The sequence below is a fragment of the Rhyacophila brunnea genome, unplaced genomic scaffold, assembly GCF_057557595.1.
Source record: "Rhyacophila brunnea isolate RB1 unplaced genomic scaffold, BYU_Rbru_1.0 scaffold_16, whole genome shotgun sequence".
NCBI classification, from domain to species: domain Eukaryota; kingdom Metazoa; phylum Arthropoda; class Insecta; order Trichoptera; family Rhyacophilidae; genus Rhyacophila; species Rhyacophila brunnea.
This window is the reverse complement of record NW_028232816.1, coordinates 21,476,060-21,493,147: the sequence shown is the minus strand read 5'-3', so window position 1 is coordinate 21,493,147 and position 17,088 is coordinate 21,476,060. Positions and strand designations below refer to the sequence as shown.

General features: G+C 35.6%; 1 protein-coding gene across 1 annotated transcript; it reads left to right on the top strand.

The window, feature by feature from the left end:
• The first annotated feature begins 879 nt into the window (after positions 1 to 879).
• Positions 880 to 16,799, top strand: LOC147074522 (A disintegrin and metalloproteinase with thrombospondin motifs adt-1-like). The gene is made up of 16 exons (XM_085943969.1): positions 880 to 916; positions 2,077 to 2,342; positions 3,697 to 4,486; positions 4,981 to 5,086; positions 6,396 to 6,530; positions 6,733 to 6,839; positions 7,449 to 7,591; positions 8,874 to 9,082; positions 10,004 to 10,070; positions 10,192 to 10,306; positions 10,523 to 10,659; positions 11,759 to 11,998; positions 13,007 to 13,118; positions 14,027 to 14,175; positions 15,120 to 15,318; positions 16,657 to 16,799. The coding sequence occupies exons 1-16, from the start codon at positions 880 to 882 to the stop codon at positions 16,797 to 16,799; spliced, it is 2,955 nt and encodes a 984-aa protein (XP_085800095.1).
• The last annotated feature ends 289 nt before the right edge of the window (positions 16,800 to 17,088 follow it).

Genomic DNA, 17,088 nt, shown 5'->3' with positions numbered 1-17,088 from the left:
CATCGGAATAGTAAAAATTAAATTTAATAGTAAAACCGTTTCCGTAAATGTGTCAATGAGATTTTTTTCGATTAAAATGTTTTATAATGCTGAGGCGCCATCAGCATTATAAAAATTATCCAAGCTGTAAATAACAGACAATTCATTTTTGAGTTTATTTTGATCTCAAAAGTCAGACGTATTACAGAGCTAGTTTGAAGAGATATCATAATTGATAAACATTGTGAATTTAGTTATCAAACTGAAAAAAAACTTGAAGTTTATTTTTAAATTGTACTTCGCCTAAATTTGAGAAATGTTGTCAACATGTGCAGAAATTTAAATGCGTACTGTGAAAAGAATTTATTTTTATAATAATATTGAATAAAAATTGTCATACAATAATTGTACGTCTGATACGGGCTGAATCTGCGTTCGGGCCGAGAGCGACTTGAACTGTCGCTCCCGAGCACGTAGAAAAAATATTTACGTATTGCTGTTCCACGCGCCAGACGACGCTCTTTCTCATTGCAAAGAAATCGAAATTAGATTACTGGGCGCTTTGGTCGAGCGATGGCGAATATCGCTCACATCAACATATAATATTATTATTTAAAATAGCCGGTTAAAAACACATATTAGAATTTGTTTTTGTATATGAATTAATGACTACGGTAATAGATCAGAACACTTTTAATTAATCAAATATAAATTAAATACTCATTTAAAAAAAGTCTTTTCGCATAAATTGAGTGGGTGGGTGTGCACCGCTCCAACGCTCTCAAGGGAGAATCGCCACTGTATGTAGGTATTTGGCCCGAAGAAAAAAAAGGTTGAGTATCATTGTGTTAAGTAATGAGATATGGCTGAAAAACGAAAAATCATCTACCATTTTCCAAGATGGCGACCGTAGCACAGCATGTACAGGCCTACAAACGTATCTAAAGAAGGGTCAAAATGGAAGCGCGAACTACTATGTGGACGCCATTTTGAAAACGTCATTCTAATGTCCGATTCTGTCCAGTTGCGAGTCTTCAATCTCGGTAGTTTCGACGGCTTTCGTGGCTCCCCCATCCATTCTTAAGATAAGTTTGTAGGTCTGTACGGACTAGGGATTCCAATCCCGGGATCCCGAATCCCGGGATCCCGGGATCCCGAGCTATTCTCAATACATATGAATCCCGGGATTGATAAACATAATCCCGGGATTTCGGGATTGATTTTTTTATCAATTTTTATGGAAAATAAAATAAAAGCGAAAATATAACAGAAAAAATACTTTTAATAAAAAATAACTACATTAGAAATAAACTGAGTTTGAATGAAGTTTGATTTATACCCATGTGTAGGTTGCCGATTCATTTTATTTTTTCACATAAATTATTAAAAATCAGAAAGATTAGAAAAAACAATGCTTCCCACTTTTAACAAAGTAATTCCACCATGATATCATACGTTTTACGGCATTTTCATATTTGGCTGACTAATTAGATTTATGAAGCGGAAAGGCCATAAGTACGCCATGATTATTTGCTTTACTATTTTAAATCTCGCTAATCCATTCATTATGTCTTTACTATCAGAAACAGCAATCTCATATTAAATTCACATTATTATTTATATTACAATAATATTTACTCCATTAAACTTGTGTATTTCCAAGATTGAACTATACAATATTAACAATAAATGTCTTAAATAGTATAAATTATACTAGATTTATTTTTGACCGATTTTATCAATGTTATTTGTAAATATAAAAATTTTATATTAACAATGGAAAAAAATGCCAATCCCGGGACCAGTCCCGGGATCCCGGGATTGTCGAATTGTAATCCCGAAATCCCGGGATCAGAATTTTGGCTCGGGATTGGATTCCCTAGTACGGACTGTACGTGTGTTATTTTTTAGTATGCTATTACTAGCCACTAGTGACTAGTACCTAGTTACTATGTATATTCAAAGCCTCCTTTTTAGTGGTATTATTCCCAGGTAAGGGGGTAGTTTCACCTAATATGACTCTATTTTTGTCTCACATAGTGTCTTCATCAATTTAAATTATCTGATTTACCAATATGCTACGTTTGTTTTTTGCAGAAAACAATTTTTCCTTGGGTACGGTAAAATACCACCGGCGTCGGAAACGCGACTTGCACAGCAAAGTGTCGATCGACTCCGACGTGCTGACCAACACCCTCGACGTGAAGCTGAAGAGAACCGTTGATATCTTAGATCCTCACTTCTTGTTCGTCAGAAGGTGGGCCAACAGAAGTGAGCCAGTCTCCGATCTTCCGTCTCTTGGCGATATTGAGGGATGTCTCTACAGGAGTGAGAAGGCTGCAATATCATTTTGCGGAGGAGTGGTAAAATAATTAAATATATTTGTTTTAAGTTTTGAAAGTGTTATTTTGTTTACATATTTAATTTATTGCATCAATTTTTATTGCGTGAATGATTTAAATCATTTTGAATTTGAAATCAGCGTTCAAATATACGTAGCTTCACAAAAACAAGTACTAATAGGTACCTAGTAGCGTATATTTCTTTTTTGATGAAAAAACATTTTGTAAGATTTAAAATATTAGACCCAAATAATGTGTTAAAAAGAATCTTCTTCTGTGGATTTGGAGCCCATACGAATATTTATAATATATTAATTAGTACGCACAATTCACCGTGAGGGCAATACACCATAAAAATAATTCATCGCGAGGAAAATTCACTGAGAGATTTAAAAAAAAAATAGTTTTATTTTTTAATAAACAGCAGTAAAAATTTATAAAAATATCGAAATGACATTAAACCATTCCTTCGTTTTATTTCTAAAAAAAATGGCTTAATGATAATACTCGTAATTCATAGAATCTCTTAGGGAACTGTACTCACGGTGAATTGTCGTCGCTGTGAATTGGGTGTGTACCTAAATGAATTCGCTACGGTAAATTGTCCGTGAATCATAACATAATGTATTGTGAAAGTAAGTTTGATCATAATATTTCTAATGCTAATAATAAAGCAGATGCAATCCATTTCGCATTGCATATTTATCTTTATCAAAATTTCCACGTGTAGATCTATACAATAAAAATAACCATCACGTTACTTTTCAGACTCCAAAAAATATCACTGAATATTCAATAATAAACATTTTTCATGTAATACTGAATGAATACACCTACTCAATATGTAAGAATTTAGCACTCTTTATTATTGAAAATACCTACATCATTTTGTAAAACCTCAGAAACAAACAGAATTTAAACTCATATCTTTCACTTATTAAGGTTGTACCTCAGTTGAGGCACGGTCTAAAAAGATCGTGGCTAGGCGATGCGCGGATTGCGGGTCGCGGCTGCAAATGACGCATGCCATACGAAATATAATTTGTCATATAAATCCAACATACGTCCATTTTATGTTCTGTTTATTGTTCTATTAGTAACAATAATAATATATTCATTGACATGTTTTCTTTTTAAAGTAAATGGGTAACGTTTTTAGTCATCTTTACACGATTTAAGAATTAATACGCCCGTCGCCATCACGAAACAAAGTGAACGTGCTTCCAGCTCGACGTTCTCTCTCAGAATGCGAGTGAGTCCAAAATTTCGCCGCGCCTATAGTTGAAAATTATTTGCCGTTTCACTGATGTATCACCTTATACTACCGGTCTAACTGTTTTTAATTTATATTAATTTGTATTTTTTCTGCTTTCAGAGAGGTATAGTTTCCTACAATAATAGTTTCTACACAATACATCCATTGCCAGAAAGATTTTCAACCCACGAAGATCACCATCATGTCATTGTTCGCCGATCGCCACGAGAGAAGAACCAATTTTTACTCCCAGACGCTGAGAACTTCACAGAGAAATTAACATTAAATGATGTACCCAAAAACAATCTAGTCCAAGAGAATATACGAAAAGTTCACAGGTGGAGTAAATATAGACGAAAACCGAATGATATGTACCGCAGCGAATATAATATTCAACTAAATAATGCTGCAACAATTGACAAAGATAATGTTATTCCTTATGAGTTATTACTCAATTCATCGGCATTATTCAATAATGACGATATTAATTTATATCAGAAGAATCGTAGAAAAAGGTCTTTAATTCCAGCTGTTTTTGTTGAAACTGCTGTATTCGTGGACAGAGACTTACATAAACACATGACTGTGAATTACCCTAAAGACACCGAAAGAGAACTGGTCAGATTCGTACTGGCAATGATAAACGCTGTCCAGCTTTTATACCATGACCCTACTCTGGGTCAGACTGTTAACTTTGTGCTGAAGAGGCTGGAGATTCTGCACGAGGATCCAGCAGCGCTTAAGAGGCCACATGACATTGACAGGTTCCTGAGTAACTTCTGTGCCTGGCAGCGACTGGAAAATCCAACCGGAGATACTGATCCTTTGCATTGGGATCATGCTCTTATTCTGACAGGACTCGATTTATACGTTGTCAGTAAGCATGGAAAAGTCAGCAGCCAAGTTGTTGGTGAGCATAGTCATACCATATCTCATAGTTTCTTTAAAAAAAAAAATCAGGGCTTGAAATGGCCGGAGCGCACCGGATCGTAGCTCCAGTTCATGAAATTGGAAAAATAAAATATTGCATTTCGGTTTTTGAATTATTAATTCACTCATATACTTTATATTATAGAAGTTTAATACAAAACTTATCAGACTCGTGGTAGAAAAATAATTTTCAAAAGTATCGTAAAGCCCGTTTATCGCCTATGGTGTGACAATATAGACATTTATTATCCTAATATCTTGCATAGGTACCTACTACAAGTTTAATTTTTATTATTTCATTTGACCGTCTGAGCTTTGCAAGTATATAACAAACAAATCGAACACCAAATACACCAAATAAGTACCAAATTTGAAGTTTTTTGTTTCGATTTTCAAAAATTCGATTTTTAAATTAACAAAATTCTTCTTTCACGTTTGTTTTGTATTGATATACGTTTTACTTTATGTTTACAGGATTAGCACCCGTTGCTGGGATGTGCACTGTTACCAGCAGCTGTACAGTCAACGAAGGAAGACATTTTGAAAGCGTCTATGTAGTGGCACATGAAATTGGGCATAAGTAAGTAATAGCCTAGGTACATATTTTAATAAAATCATCTTATTTATTTCCAAATAAAATGTAATATAATTTTGCTTAACTTCTGTACCTATACATTTTTCTGGTCATTTGGTGTTGCTTATCAAAGGTTGAAGTTTAATTAGCAGTGTTTTACGGTTTTTTTTATACTAAGTCACAGCTGAATGAAAGCACGAAAGCATGTTTCTCGGTCAGAGCACCGCATCGTTACGTTTAACTTTCTTAATTAACTACATATTTCGTTGATCCAACGATCCTTTGGATCTATCTTTCGGATGTTTTATTTCCTCGGGTTTCCGTTTAAAATTTTTATCAAACCCTATTATTTCGCATACTGATTATTCATATATCAAATTATTCCGTTTTATCCATACGTTATGCGCCGATATATTATCTATTATATGAAAAATAAGTTAGTTGAACAAAAAATATTAATCCAATCGTTGTTAATAATATCACGTTGTCACTACATTTTGAGTGTACTTATTATATTTATAATGCTCACAAGAATACAAATAATTGTGTAAAAAGTCAAGACTCTTTCTTCACATTTTCATTTATTTCACAATATATCATCATTTGCCTTTAATTGACGTTAGTTAGATGGAACTGGAAGAAATAAAAGCCCGAATAACCGCTGCAAATAAATCGTACTTATCATTGCTGCCCATATTCAAATCCATAAATGTCCACAAAAAAACTAAGACCCGGCTCTATAAGACCGTCATACGCAGAGTCGTTGCATACGGGTGCGAGTCATGGACACTTAATATGAAAGCAGCTGAAATGGTGGACTGCTTTGAGAGAAAGATCCTGAGTCGGATATACCTACGGACCCATGGATGATGGTGGGGAGTGGAGAATTAGGAACAACACGGAACTATACCGCTTATACCAAGATTCAAAACTCTCCACCTTCATAAAACTCCAGAGGCTAAACTGGGCAGGCCATGTCAAGCGCATGCCTGAGTCAAGGATACCGAAGAAGATCCTCGAAGGAAATCCAGGGGGGGAAAGGTCAGTGGGAAAGCCACGCACACGATGGGGTGACAACATTACAAAAGATGCCAACCAGCTGCTAAAAATCAAGAACTGGAAAAGACGTGCGGAGGACCGTTCCGGCTGGAGGACGGCGGTGGAGGACGGCGGTGAAGGAGGCCAGGGCTCGACTTGAGCTGTAGCGCCATCGAAGAAGAAGAAGAAGATGAAACCCTATTAATTTATGGTTGAAACATTTTTACTTAAAAAATAATTATTAAATGAATATTAATTGTGCTCATTCTGTTTTCAGTTTGGGGATGAGACACGATGGACCGTTGGCTGAGAATGAATGCGATCCCAGCAGCTTTATAATGTCTCCAACACTAGGCAGTGGAAAAATCACGTGGTCTGCGTGTAGTCGAAGATATTTACAAAATTTCTTAGAGTATGTACATTCTTGATAATATAGGCTTTTGGGTATAATATGTCAAATATTTTAGTGTACTATTTACATAAATCGATATTAGTATACATCATACTAAAATAATTGTTGCTAATCTTACGAAGAGTTTTAGTAAAAAAACTCTCCTTTATAAGATGGTATTGACCCGATTTCTTTAAACAAATTATGTTTATGGCTATTTCAGTACTCAACAGTCTAGATGTTTGCTAGACCATGGTAGTTCAGCTGGACAATTGGACCACAGCGCAGAAGGACTGTTACCAGGAGAGAGGTTCGGAGCAGATCAGCAATGTAATATACTCAATTCCACATTGATATTTTCTGTAATAGCTCTAACATGCAGAGCAAGTTAGGATAGGTAATGCTATGTGTAGCAGAGGAGTATGTAGAAAGGATATCTGCTTTGTCATTATGATTTCATAAATCGCAATATTTTGTAAATTGTACAAATGATTCAAGGAAGGAAATTTACTAAGTTTTGAAACCGGAAACAAGGAGAAATCAATCACGCCTATCAATTATACTTAGATACTAAATATTTGGGACTACATATTATATTCAATCTGATTTTATTGAAATGCATTTATACCCTATAATGGGGTAGTTTCTGTCTCTAAAGTCGTCGTTGCCGATTCGAATCTCGTGGCTAACTAAAAACTCAATTTGACTATTGTCGAAATAAACAAGAATTATGAAAATAATATGCACTTAGTTCATCAAATTAACAATGTCACTATCTGTAGATACCTACCTAATCTTAATTTTAATTTTAAATCTCATAATGTCATATTTAATTCGTAGTTAACGCCCATCATCGCCATTTACTGTTTTTTATCTCTTATTTTTTAGGGTATCAGAAAATACTCACATGATGATTATGTTACTGATTTTCTTTTAAAGGTATGCTGAAGTATGGAAGAGAGAGTAGACATGCAACTCAACAAGCAATTTCCGAAGTATGTCGGGATCTCCATTGCCGGCGGGAACGCTACACCTGGACATCGCATCCTGCTCTGGAAGGCACCAAATGTGGAGATCATAAGGTATACATACGTAGCTTCTCCTTTGACCATGGCGCAGAAATACAGGATGCAAACCACATCCTATAGGAATGTCCTAAAATGTTTTCAGAAGGATAAGAGCTGCTCAAGTCGGTTTAACCTGCTGTTGGGCATATCAGACCGTCTGACCTGACCGCCACAAAGACAAATTGTATTGCACTTAGAAAATACCCCAATGTGAAGATCTCTTCACTTAGTGCTCGGCCGTAGTGGTTCGGCGGGCGCGGCGCGGCGGCGTCTTGTGAAACTCAAACGTATAACCGTGTGTATTATGCCCCAAAAAAGACACTGTCTACGAACATTTTACATACGGTTATACGTTTGAGTTTCGCAAGACGCCGCCGCGCCGCCGCCGCGCGACCACTACGTTCTTGCACTATTAGATTCTACCGCCGTTTGTATTAGATTTTGTTACTTACCTATTACATGGGTACTCTTAACTTAAGTCATGTAAATTCAGTCAAATCACATTTGAGTTCATGACTTGGGTAATATTCTTTGTCAGAATTTTGATAGTTAAAGAAGAAACAGGTGCTAGATGGCCATGCATAGTAGGTATCAAGGTTTTTCCTTGCATATTCGTATTCGCTATCAGAGTAGTATGACATAAGACTGCAAAATTAAACAAGCGTAATACCTACTTATATGAATATTATGTATACGTCTGGCGTGACACTGGAAGAAATCCCAGTAGGTTACGAGCCTGAAATGCTTTTTGTTGTTAAACATTTATATAAAATTCAATATCAACGCATTTATAATTTCCAAATATGAATCTATTCATTGTGATCATCGATTTCTGACAGCTTGTCGTGTGTTGTGTTTATTATATTTTTATCGTCGTTTGAGTCAATCAACATTCGTCAATAGAATTCATTCATTTGTTTTTTTTTTAATTATAGCCACCTATAGATGCAATATATTAGGTTTTTTTACTACCTATTTGACTAAAAACATTATCTGCCCCGTCTCAATTCACCAATTGACTCCTGAAGGCTCTAGGGCCTAGGCAATAGGAATAGAGACAAAGCTTGCAATGGATTTAGATTGCCCATTATAGATTTAGACGAATGAGAAGAGTCATCGCAATATACAAGCCGTGGACTCAAATTCATATAAGTAGGTCCTTATTTTTGTGATACGAACCCGAGATAAAATACATGTCACGTTGTTAGTCTAATACTCTACAGTAATTAAAACGTTTTTTTATTGTTTTAAATATTAAAATGCAAGCTGCATGTATCATTTTGACATTTCCTTCCAGTGGTGCAGAGGTGGGCGTTGCGCAGGGCGTGGTGGGAGAGAGGCGAGTACTGGCGTCGTTGCACCAGTTGCGACGCCGCTGGCAGGAGCGTGGGGCCAGTGGAGTGACTGGCTGGACTGCGCCTCGGGATGCCTTCACAGCGACTCGGGAAGACTGAGCGCCGGAAGCAGCGGCATCACCGTCTCCAGCAGGAGATGTGATCAACCCAGGTCTGCACTTTGAATATGATGTATACTGTTATTACATAACCTCAATGACATTAATATGGACGAAGCATCTGGAAAAAAAATGACACTCACTTTTTTGTCGGGTCTGCCGAATGGCATAATCTGTTCTAACGCCATTACAATAAAGGTGATATTGCTATAAATTTCCGATGCTTTTTGTCAGGTCTGCCGAATGGTTCGGTTCGAACGGGTTCGCTCAAATTAACATTGAAACTAGAAACACTGTTCTAACGCCATTACAATAAAGCTGATATTGCTATAAATTCCCGATGCGTGATATCGCATAATGGAAATTGCGTGACGTCTACTTATACACGTGCGAATGTCGCTATGCGCGAATTTACTTGCTAGCTACTGTACTGAGTGCGTTGTCCATTAATAATGTCATTGCATAACCTACATATTTCAGTAATTGGGTGGATATCATAATATTTAGATAGGTAAGTACAACAGAGAAGTGTACAAGGAGCGAATTCTCAACAAATAAAAATGACATAATATAATTATTATAATAATAAGTAAAATATAACACATCGCACGTTAAGTTTGTAGTGACATCAATTGACGAAAATAATAAATTAAATCTCGAGCGGTAATGCAGTTTACTGCTTTTTCATTATTCTAAAAACGAATGAGTACATAATTATTATTTCACTGTCACTTTTTATTATTTTCTTTTGTTTAACAAACAATGAGTCACTCTTTCATTATTTGTTCCTTTTAATTCCAACAATAGTTAAAATAGTAAAAAAAAAACACTACATATTTTAGTCATATAAAAAAGATCAATCTATCCATTTTTGTCAGAGGGGAGTGCTTTGAAGAAATATAATATGCCATAAAAGGTACCGAGCGATCGTCCATAAAATAGGAAACTATAAAATAAAATTGTTTTATTTACAGACCAGAAAATGGTGGCGACTATTGTGATGGACATTCTAAGAAATATAGGACCTGCATGGCTTCACAGGTTAGATTAAATGATTTACCATCTCATAAAGTTGGAGATATTGTGCTTTTCTCATTATAATATGATATTTTCGATCAAATTAAAAATATGAATAATTATGAATGTGATTGTATCTTTGCAGTGTTTAAATGTTCCTCGAATGACAATCAGTGAATTCTCCGATCAAATCTGCATCAGAGCAAGAGAAGTAGATCCAGATTTAATTGGCACTGGATTTCAAAGATACAACTCTGATGGTAATGAAACAAATTACTATATAAAACTGTATCTCTATTTTATACTTTTTCTTACAATTCGACAAGTATTAAATTGTTATTGACAGAAAGAATAGTCATTTCCTCTGTACTGGCAATATTCACAGATGTCGCTGGTACCAATTACTGATAATTATTTTATTTTAATAATAATTATCTGTTTTTGTATAAATGTAAAAAATTCTTTTTGGTTAATAGCTACCGATGCATGTTCCGTTTGGTGTCATACAAGAGGAGGCGGATTGAAAAGCCGCGGTTGGACTTTTCCGGATGGCACTACATGTCTAACCAAATTAGGCAAAAAGCCCATGCATTGTATCAGTGGTTTATGTGTGGTATGTATTCAACAACGTTAACATTTAATTGTAAATAAATCTTTAACCATCTTCTACGTATTCTTGATACTTTAATTATTTATGGGACTTCCTTCATCATCCGTTTTCATTCAGGTCTGTCCAATACCTGTGGGTCTATTCTATACTTATCGACCGCTAAAGTGATAAAGTGATAAATACTATCAAACTTAGGGTACACTTTTATCAATATATTAGCGCTTATTGTAACAATTACAATAAGTTGGTTGTAATTGTTGCAATAAGTGCTATATTTTAACAGCACCTCTCTTGGCTGTGATAAAATTTAAAGCGAGATAGACAGTTTTGACTGTTGAGATGGCTTACTTATTGTAACAATTATAACACCTTAATACAAATATGTAATAAATACTATCACTTTATCACTGTAGCGGTCGATAGTCGCCTTGTGCATAGAATAGACCCGCTGATACAAATAATTATGTAAACATTGTCTGAGAGTCATTGTCAAATTTCCTGAGAGTTCGTAGTTTGTCATAATAATATGTTTCATGAAAGACCATACATAAAATTTCAATCAATCAATTCTTCCATCTCTTCTATTGAAACAACTTCCCGATTGTTATGTTTGTATGTCTTTAAAATACATTGTATTCTATAAACATCTTCAGTAAGATAAGACCAATTAATAGGGATGCCAAAGGATGGAGATAGGCTATGGAGATCCGACATAAATAGTGCACACTAAACTTTATCGGTCATACTTATTTGTTTTCATTGAACTAATTATACAAATTGCAGATGGCGTTGGGTAGTTTTTTTAAAGTATTCTTCTATCTATAAAATATCTAAAATATGTATGATTTATTGGCATATTTTTATCTATTACGGTTTTGTTAAGTCAGGGTTTATTTGGATTTTAAAAAACTAAACACGCCATCTGAGATTTGTAAAAAAATTAGCATGACTGACCAAGTGTGATGTGTATTTTTTATGCATCTGAATCTCTACAGCCTACCTCCACCCTTCGCAACTGGATAATAATGTATTCTTCTGCCTAAAATAGACAGAAATAATTGGCTCTTATTTAGATTTTTAAAATGATCTTTCAATATTTCAGGAATTTAAATGTTCTAACATAGACGATTCTGAATACACCAGCAATATAGGCCACTGCGCACGAGAAATTGAAGACGTATCAAGTGGAAGCAGTCAGTGGCGAAGATCCAGCGGACCACAATGGCATCCAGCGAGCGGCTGTCACTACCACTGCGTTTCTCCAGGATCTGGGATCAGGCTTGTCAAAAGCAAGGGTACCCAACCTAAAAACAGTATTCAGCTCTGTAAGCCAGATGAAGTGGTGAGTTCTCTAACTGAAATATTAATTACTCTGTCCTATTTCACCCAAAGCATAACCACTGTCATAGAATATATTAGAGGCAATACTGAATACGATATTCTGTAAAACAAGTGTACATAATGGGTAGAACCGATGAAAGAAAGACATTATCTCATAGCTTTATGCTCAATTTGTGAGCAATTTTAATAAGACTCTTGTATAATTTAGTACCTGTATGACTGGTTTGAACTGTTTCGAGGCCCCATTTTAAATCTTCTGATGAATCGATTGCATCGTCTGTGTCAAATAAAATTGTCGCCACGTCAATGCATCGCAAAGCGTTTATTTTAGATTGCGGAGAAACCCCATCTGTGACAGCCTAAGAAATCGCAATAAGACCAAGTGAATATTTTGCTAAAATCTGTCATTTTTATGATCAAATATTGATTATGGAAAGAATAGCAAGAAAGCAATCGTTTTATTTAGTGATAAACAGTGGCAATTTTATTTGACGCAGATGATGCAAGCGATTCGGCAGAAAATTTAAATGGGCAACTTCGAAATAGTTTATACCAGTCACACAATGACTTTTAAACAGATACCCTATTCTCACAAATTGAGTATAAAATATTTCCAAAAGCATAACAAAATCCCTGCAACTAACATCAATGCGACCTATAACATAAATACAGATACGTACTTATACACAAAATATAAATCAGTAATATTATTACGCATCACCACTGTCATCTTCAATAATAATTATTTTTAATGTTAGGATAGATATACATCGATATTTTTGGTAGGTGCATTGATAGTTGAAACTTAGGGCTTTTATTCTATTTTTTATCGTGGGGGGCCTCAAAATCACTCAATGCCTTGAGCCTCCAAGTTATTAAACTTGCCACTGGTAATAAGAATACTTTTTTTGAGTCAATCTGAATTGACCAATCTCATTTTTTTATTTCCTAATGAAAATATTTTTGATAAATTTTATGACATAATTTTGACTTCATAAATTTCTTACAGGGATGTGGACGACTAAAAACTCCTCACGAGCATGCAACATACGTGTGCACCAAATATAAGGAACGAGTGAGGAGACTGTCAGGTGTAGGCATGCAAATATCACCAGCTCTCGGTAGGCTACATCAGTGCAATATGTCTACCTATATGTTATTTTTTTAAATTTATATTTATCTAGCTAATGAATTGAAGACGAAATTAATGATTGTCGATCGAACTGACACGCTTGTCCACACCGGTAGACTAAACCATTTGCACATAAACCCAGACTTTGAGAAAACCACATAAATATATCCTAACCTTACCGAAAGACTTGCCTTACGCACTTTAACTCAAATTTCAATGCCACAGTAGCTGCGAAAAGGAAATTAGAAAAAAAAATGACCAAGAACGCTGTGAGTCGTCTGACGAAATCTGAAGAGACTGCAGCATCACAAAACGACTCATTAAAACGTTGATATTTTAAAACTTCCTGTGCTGTATTGAAACTTGGACTCCTATAGAATCCGAAAGGAAGTAAATTAACGCATTCAAAATATCATGATGATGAATAATGCTTTACATTATATGGAAGACCTTGCACACAAATGTCTCTATACTGTGACAGCTTGGTATCAAAGAACGTCTCCCGTACAACTGGTAGAGATGCATTCTCCAATTATTCAGTCACATAGTTAGAAGAGATTCGAGCAACCTGGAAAGGAGAGTGATCACTGGTGGCGTCAAAAAGTGGAGGTTTCGAGAGTGAGCTTCCAGGAGAAGCTTCATCGATAAAGCAATTGAATCACAACAATATCAGCACGGTATCTCTCCAGATGGAAGGAGGATACGGGATATGAAGAAGTCTCTAGAATATAGAATTTAGATAAAACTGTTTTCGAATTGATGACATCAGACTTCTGCAACCCTGTATTATATCCATTAGATCAGATTCAGATATACAATTCAAGATATCAAATGAATTAAGTATAGTAGAATAATTTATGTTCTTGATAATTAATCTGTATATTGATCATATTTCAGAGGATCCCGATAGACCTTGCCGTATAGCTTGTCAGGATGAAGGAGTGTCGCATCGATTCTATCTGGTGAATGGTCAAGAAGGCTGGTTTCCATTTGGGACTTCTTGTAGCAAGATTAAAACAGCTTATTGCATCAGTGGAAAATGCTTGGTAAATTATTTAAATACACCTACTCAACTTTTTCATTATCAAAAGCGCCAATGTTGTTGGTTGACCCAGTGTTCCATAGTAATTCTATATTTGTAAATCAAATTTTAGAGCAATTGGTTAAATAGTGGTCACGAACACCTCCTTTTGAATACCTGTAGGAGGTACTAAAATATGTAATATTAAACCCTTTCTGTGACGCAATGCACCTCATATGTAAGCCTGGTCGTACATACAAACTCGTCTCGACTGCAACACGTCAAATATGCCGATGTGATTTTTGGTATTCACAAAATACACGTAATTGTACACCCGCACACAATGCGAATGCGACATTTTACTTATAGTCACAAACAACAAATTTCATTTGACATGTGGCGTAGGTATAACACCAAAAATATCCCATCGGTACATGTGCAGGAGCTGCTTTTTCAATCAATTCGTTTAGCTGTATGACATACTGTCTCGGATATGCGCACGGAAGAGAATTGCAACATTGCGCCCAGTTTCGATGTATGACCATATTCCAATCGAGACGATGTGTGACAGAGCCAAGAGTTTGGTTGATTTTGAAGATATTTAGATTATTTTTGTATGTCATTGATTAGGAGGCAATATTAATATTATTTCTACTGCGTGTATACATGAAAGTAATTTTGTTTTCAATATTTGACACAAATACTACGACAAAGACAAAGACAAAAAATATAAGTATTTGTCCCAGCGTCATGTCCTCATTTAACCATGTCAAACATATAAAGTCTCGATTGCTTATATATCATGAAGCATAGCTGCAAGATGATGAAACGCAGGAATCGTCTGATTGAGATACAATAGATAGTCCGATTCTCAAGCGATATTTACCGTCATTAGATCTATCAATGAGACCTTTTATTTTTTTAGTATAAATCTTCTAATCACAATACTATAATGTTTTGTATTTCTAGGAGTTTGGATCTGATGAAACTCCTCTGTCTGAAACCGAGTTTACTCTACCTTTACTCCCTCGTAGCAATAAAACTTCACGAGTGCGGACACAGTCAAGACCTAAGAGGAGTGTAGAAAAACCAGTTAACCAGATCAGAATAAAGGCTACCCTCGATCAGCAGCATTTGGATGAAATCATTTCTACACTCAACTTTTCAGGTACTTAACCTACCATTCTTAGCGATAGTGCCCATAGAACGCGTCGAGCGGGCGAAGTCGGCGTATGAAGCGTTTATTCATAACCATAATCACACGTCTCTTGCCGCGCATTACCCTTCACCTATGTAATAAGCGGCCCAAGCAGCACAAAATAATTATTATTACAGCGTCTCTCATAACAAAGCAATAAAAATATTATATTATTTAGGGGCATGTAATTAATATTTACGACGACATTATTCAACCAGCGAAATATAGGACACGGAATAAAATTAAACAAAGACTTCTCTGTTATTAAATAATTGCTTCTCGCCCGTCGATCGACGACGCCTCGAGCAGCGTGATTTTGGTAGCCGTGTTCAATGAATGGACTTATTTGTATTTTCATTAAATCGTATCGCCGAGAAGCGAAAAAAGGTGACTCATGCGGCAGGCGAGGCAGAAGGCATCGTCAAGTCCAGTGTGCGCTGGCGTATTTGATTACGTTGTATTTTCGATGATTTACGCGCCACTTGTAGAAATTTTGCGCGAGCGCCGCACTCGCTGCGTCAATGGGCTTTATGCCTTACAATCTTTCTGTCACGTCCATTTGGTTTATAAATTTGTGAAGCAATAACCATAGTAATGACAAATTTTCAGATATTAGGTTTTTGGTCATATCGAGACTGTTACATAGGTAAGGAACACTCTACAGAAAAATTGTTTTATTTTGGGTTAGATTGTGTATTTCTTTGTTGAACTTAATTTTCAGTAACCCAAAACTTCTGCAACAAGTCCTGTAACCAAGTTACAATGTTAGAAAAATAATATATCAACGAAACCAATGCAATTCTTACTATTTCATTTTTATCTTTCATACAGTCATAATATCTAAGTAGGTACTAAGGAATAATGTACAGTCTAAATTGTACATTATTCCCCCTCTGCTTACTACCCTCAAATTATTAAAGTATTGGTGAATGATAGTATTTGTAAAGGCATGTTTTCTTAGTGCTCAGCTGTAGTGGTTTGGCGGGCGCGGCACGGCGGCGTCTTTCGAAACTCAAATGTATAACCGTGTGTGAAATGTTCGTAGACAGTATCTTTTTTGGGGCATAATACACACGGTTATACGTTTGAGCTTCGCAAGACGCCGCCGCGCCGCGCCCGCGAAACCACTACGGCCGAGCACTTATTGTGTATTAATAGAAAGTAACGGGGTTTATTTTGTATAAAAATCACACGAAGTAATTATCATTCATTATTTTATTTTATGTAGTCGATTCTTGGTCACACCCACAATTAAGATTTGATAGCTTAATTTCAATCGATTTTTAACAACATATTTTTTAATTGCAGGAATGTTCCAACACCAGATAGACACTATGAGCGCCGAGAGACCGGAATATTTTATCGTCGACTTCAGTAATCCGGTGTTCGTGGCGCCAGAAGACACCGTCGTTGCCAGGGTCGGGAGACATTATATCAATTGGGAATACTGATGATCATTAAAGTGAAATGTGATATCTTAGATTTAGGTATAAATGAAATCTGTATTGTACTGTAAAACATATAGTAAGTGCCAGTCAAATTTTATTTTGAAATTGACATTATTTGATATTACGTAGTCAAAATATTCAATTATGTGTTGACATGGTTCATTTCTTCTTTACTAAATGTACCAAAAAGTCGGCAGATAAAATATATTTTTGGATATATAGTATTTTGTATAACTTCAAAAAACAACATGTAACATAACAATTTTATACTTTGGTACGCATTATGTTTTGT

What these genes read in the sequence shown, in the direction of transcription:
- LOC147074522 (XM_085943969.1), top strand. Translation starts at nt 880, where the DNA reads ATGGCGACCGTAGCACAGCATGTACAGGCCTACAAAC. An exon ending in TATCATTTTGCGGAGGAGTG is followed by an intron (nt 2,343 to 3,696) that starts GTAAAATAATTA and finishes TTCTGCTTTCAG; the next exon opens with AGAGGTATAGTTTCCTACAA. An exon ending in GCAAATATCACCAGCTCTCG is followed by an intron (nt 13,119 to 14,026) that starts GTAGGCTACATC and finishes ATCATATTTCAG; the next exon opens with AGGATCCCGATAGACCTTGC.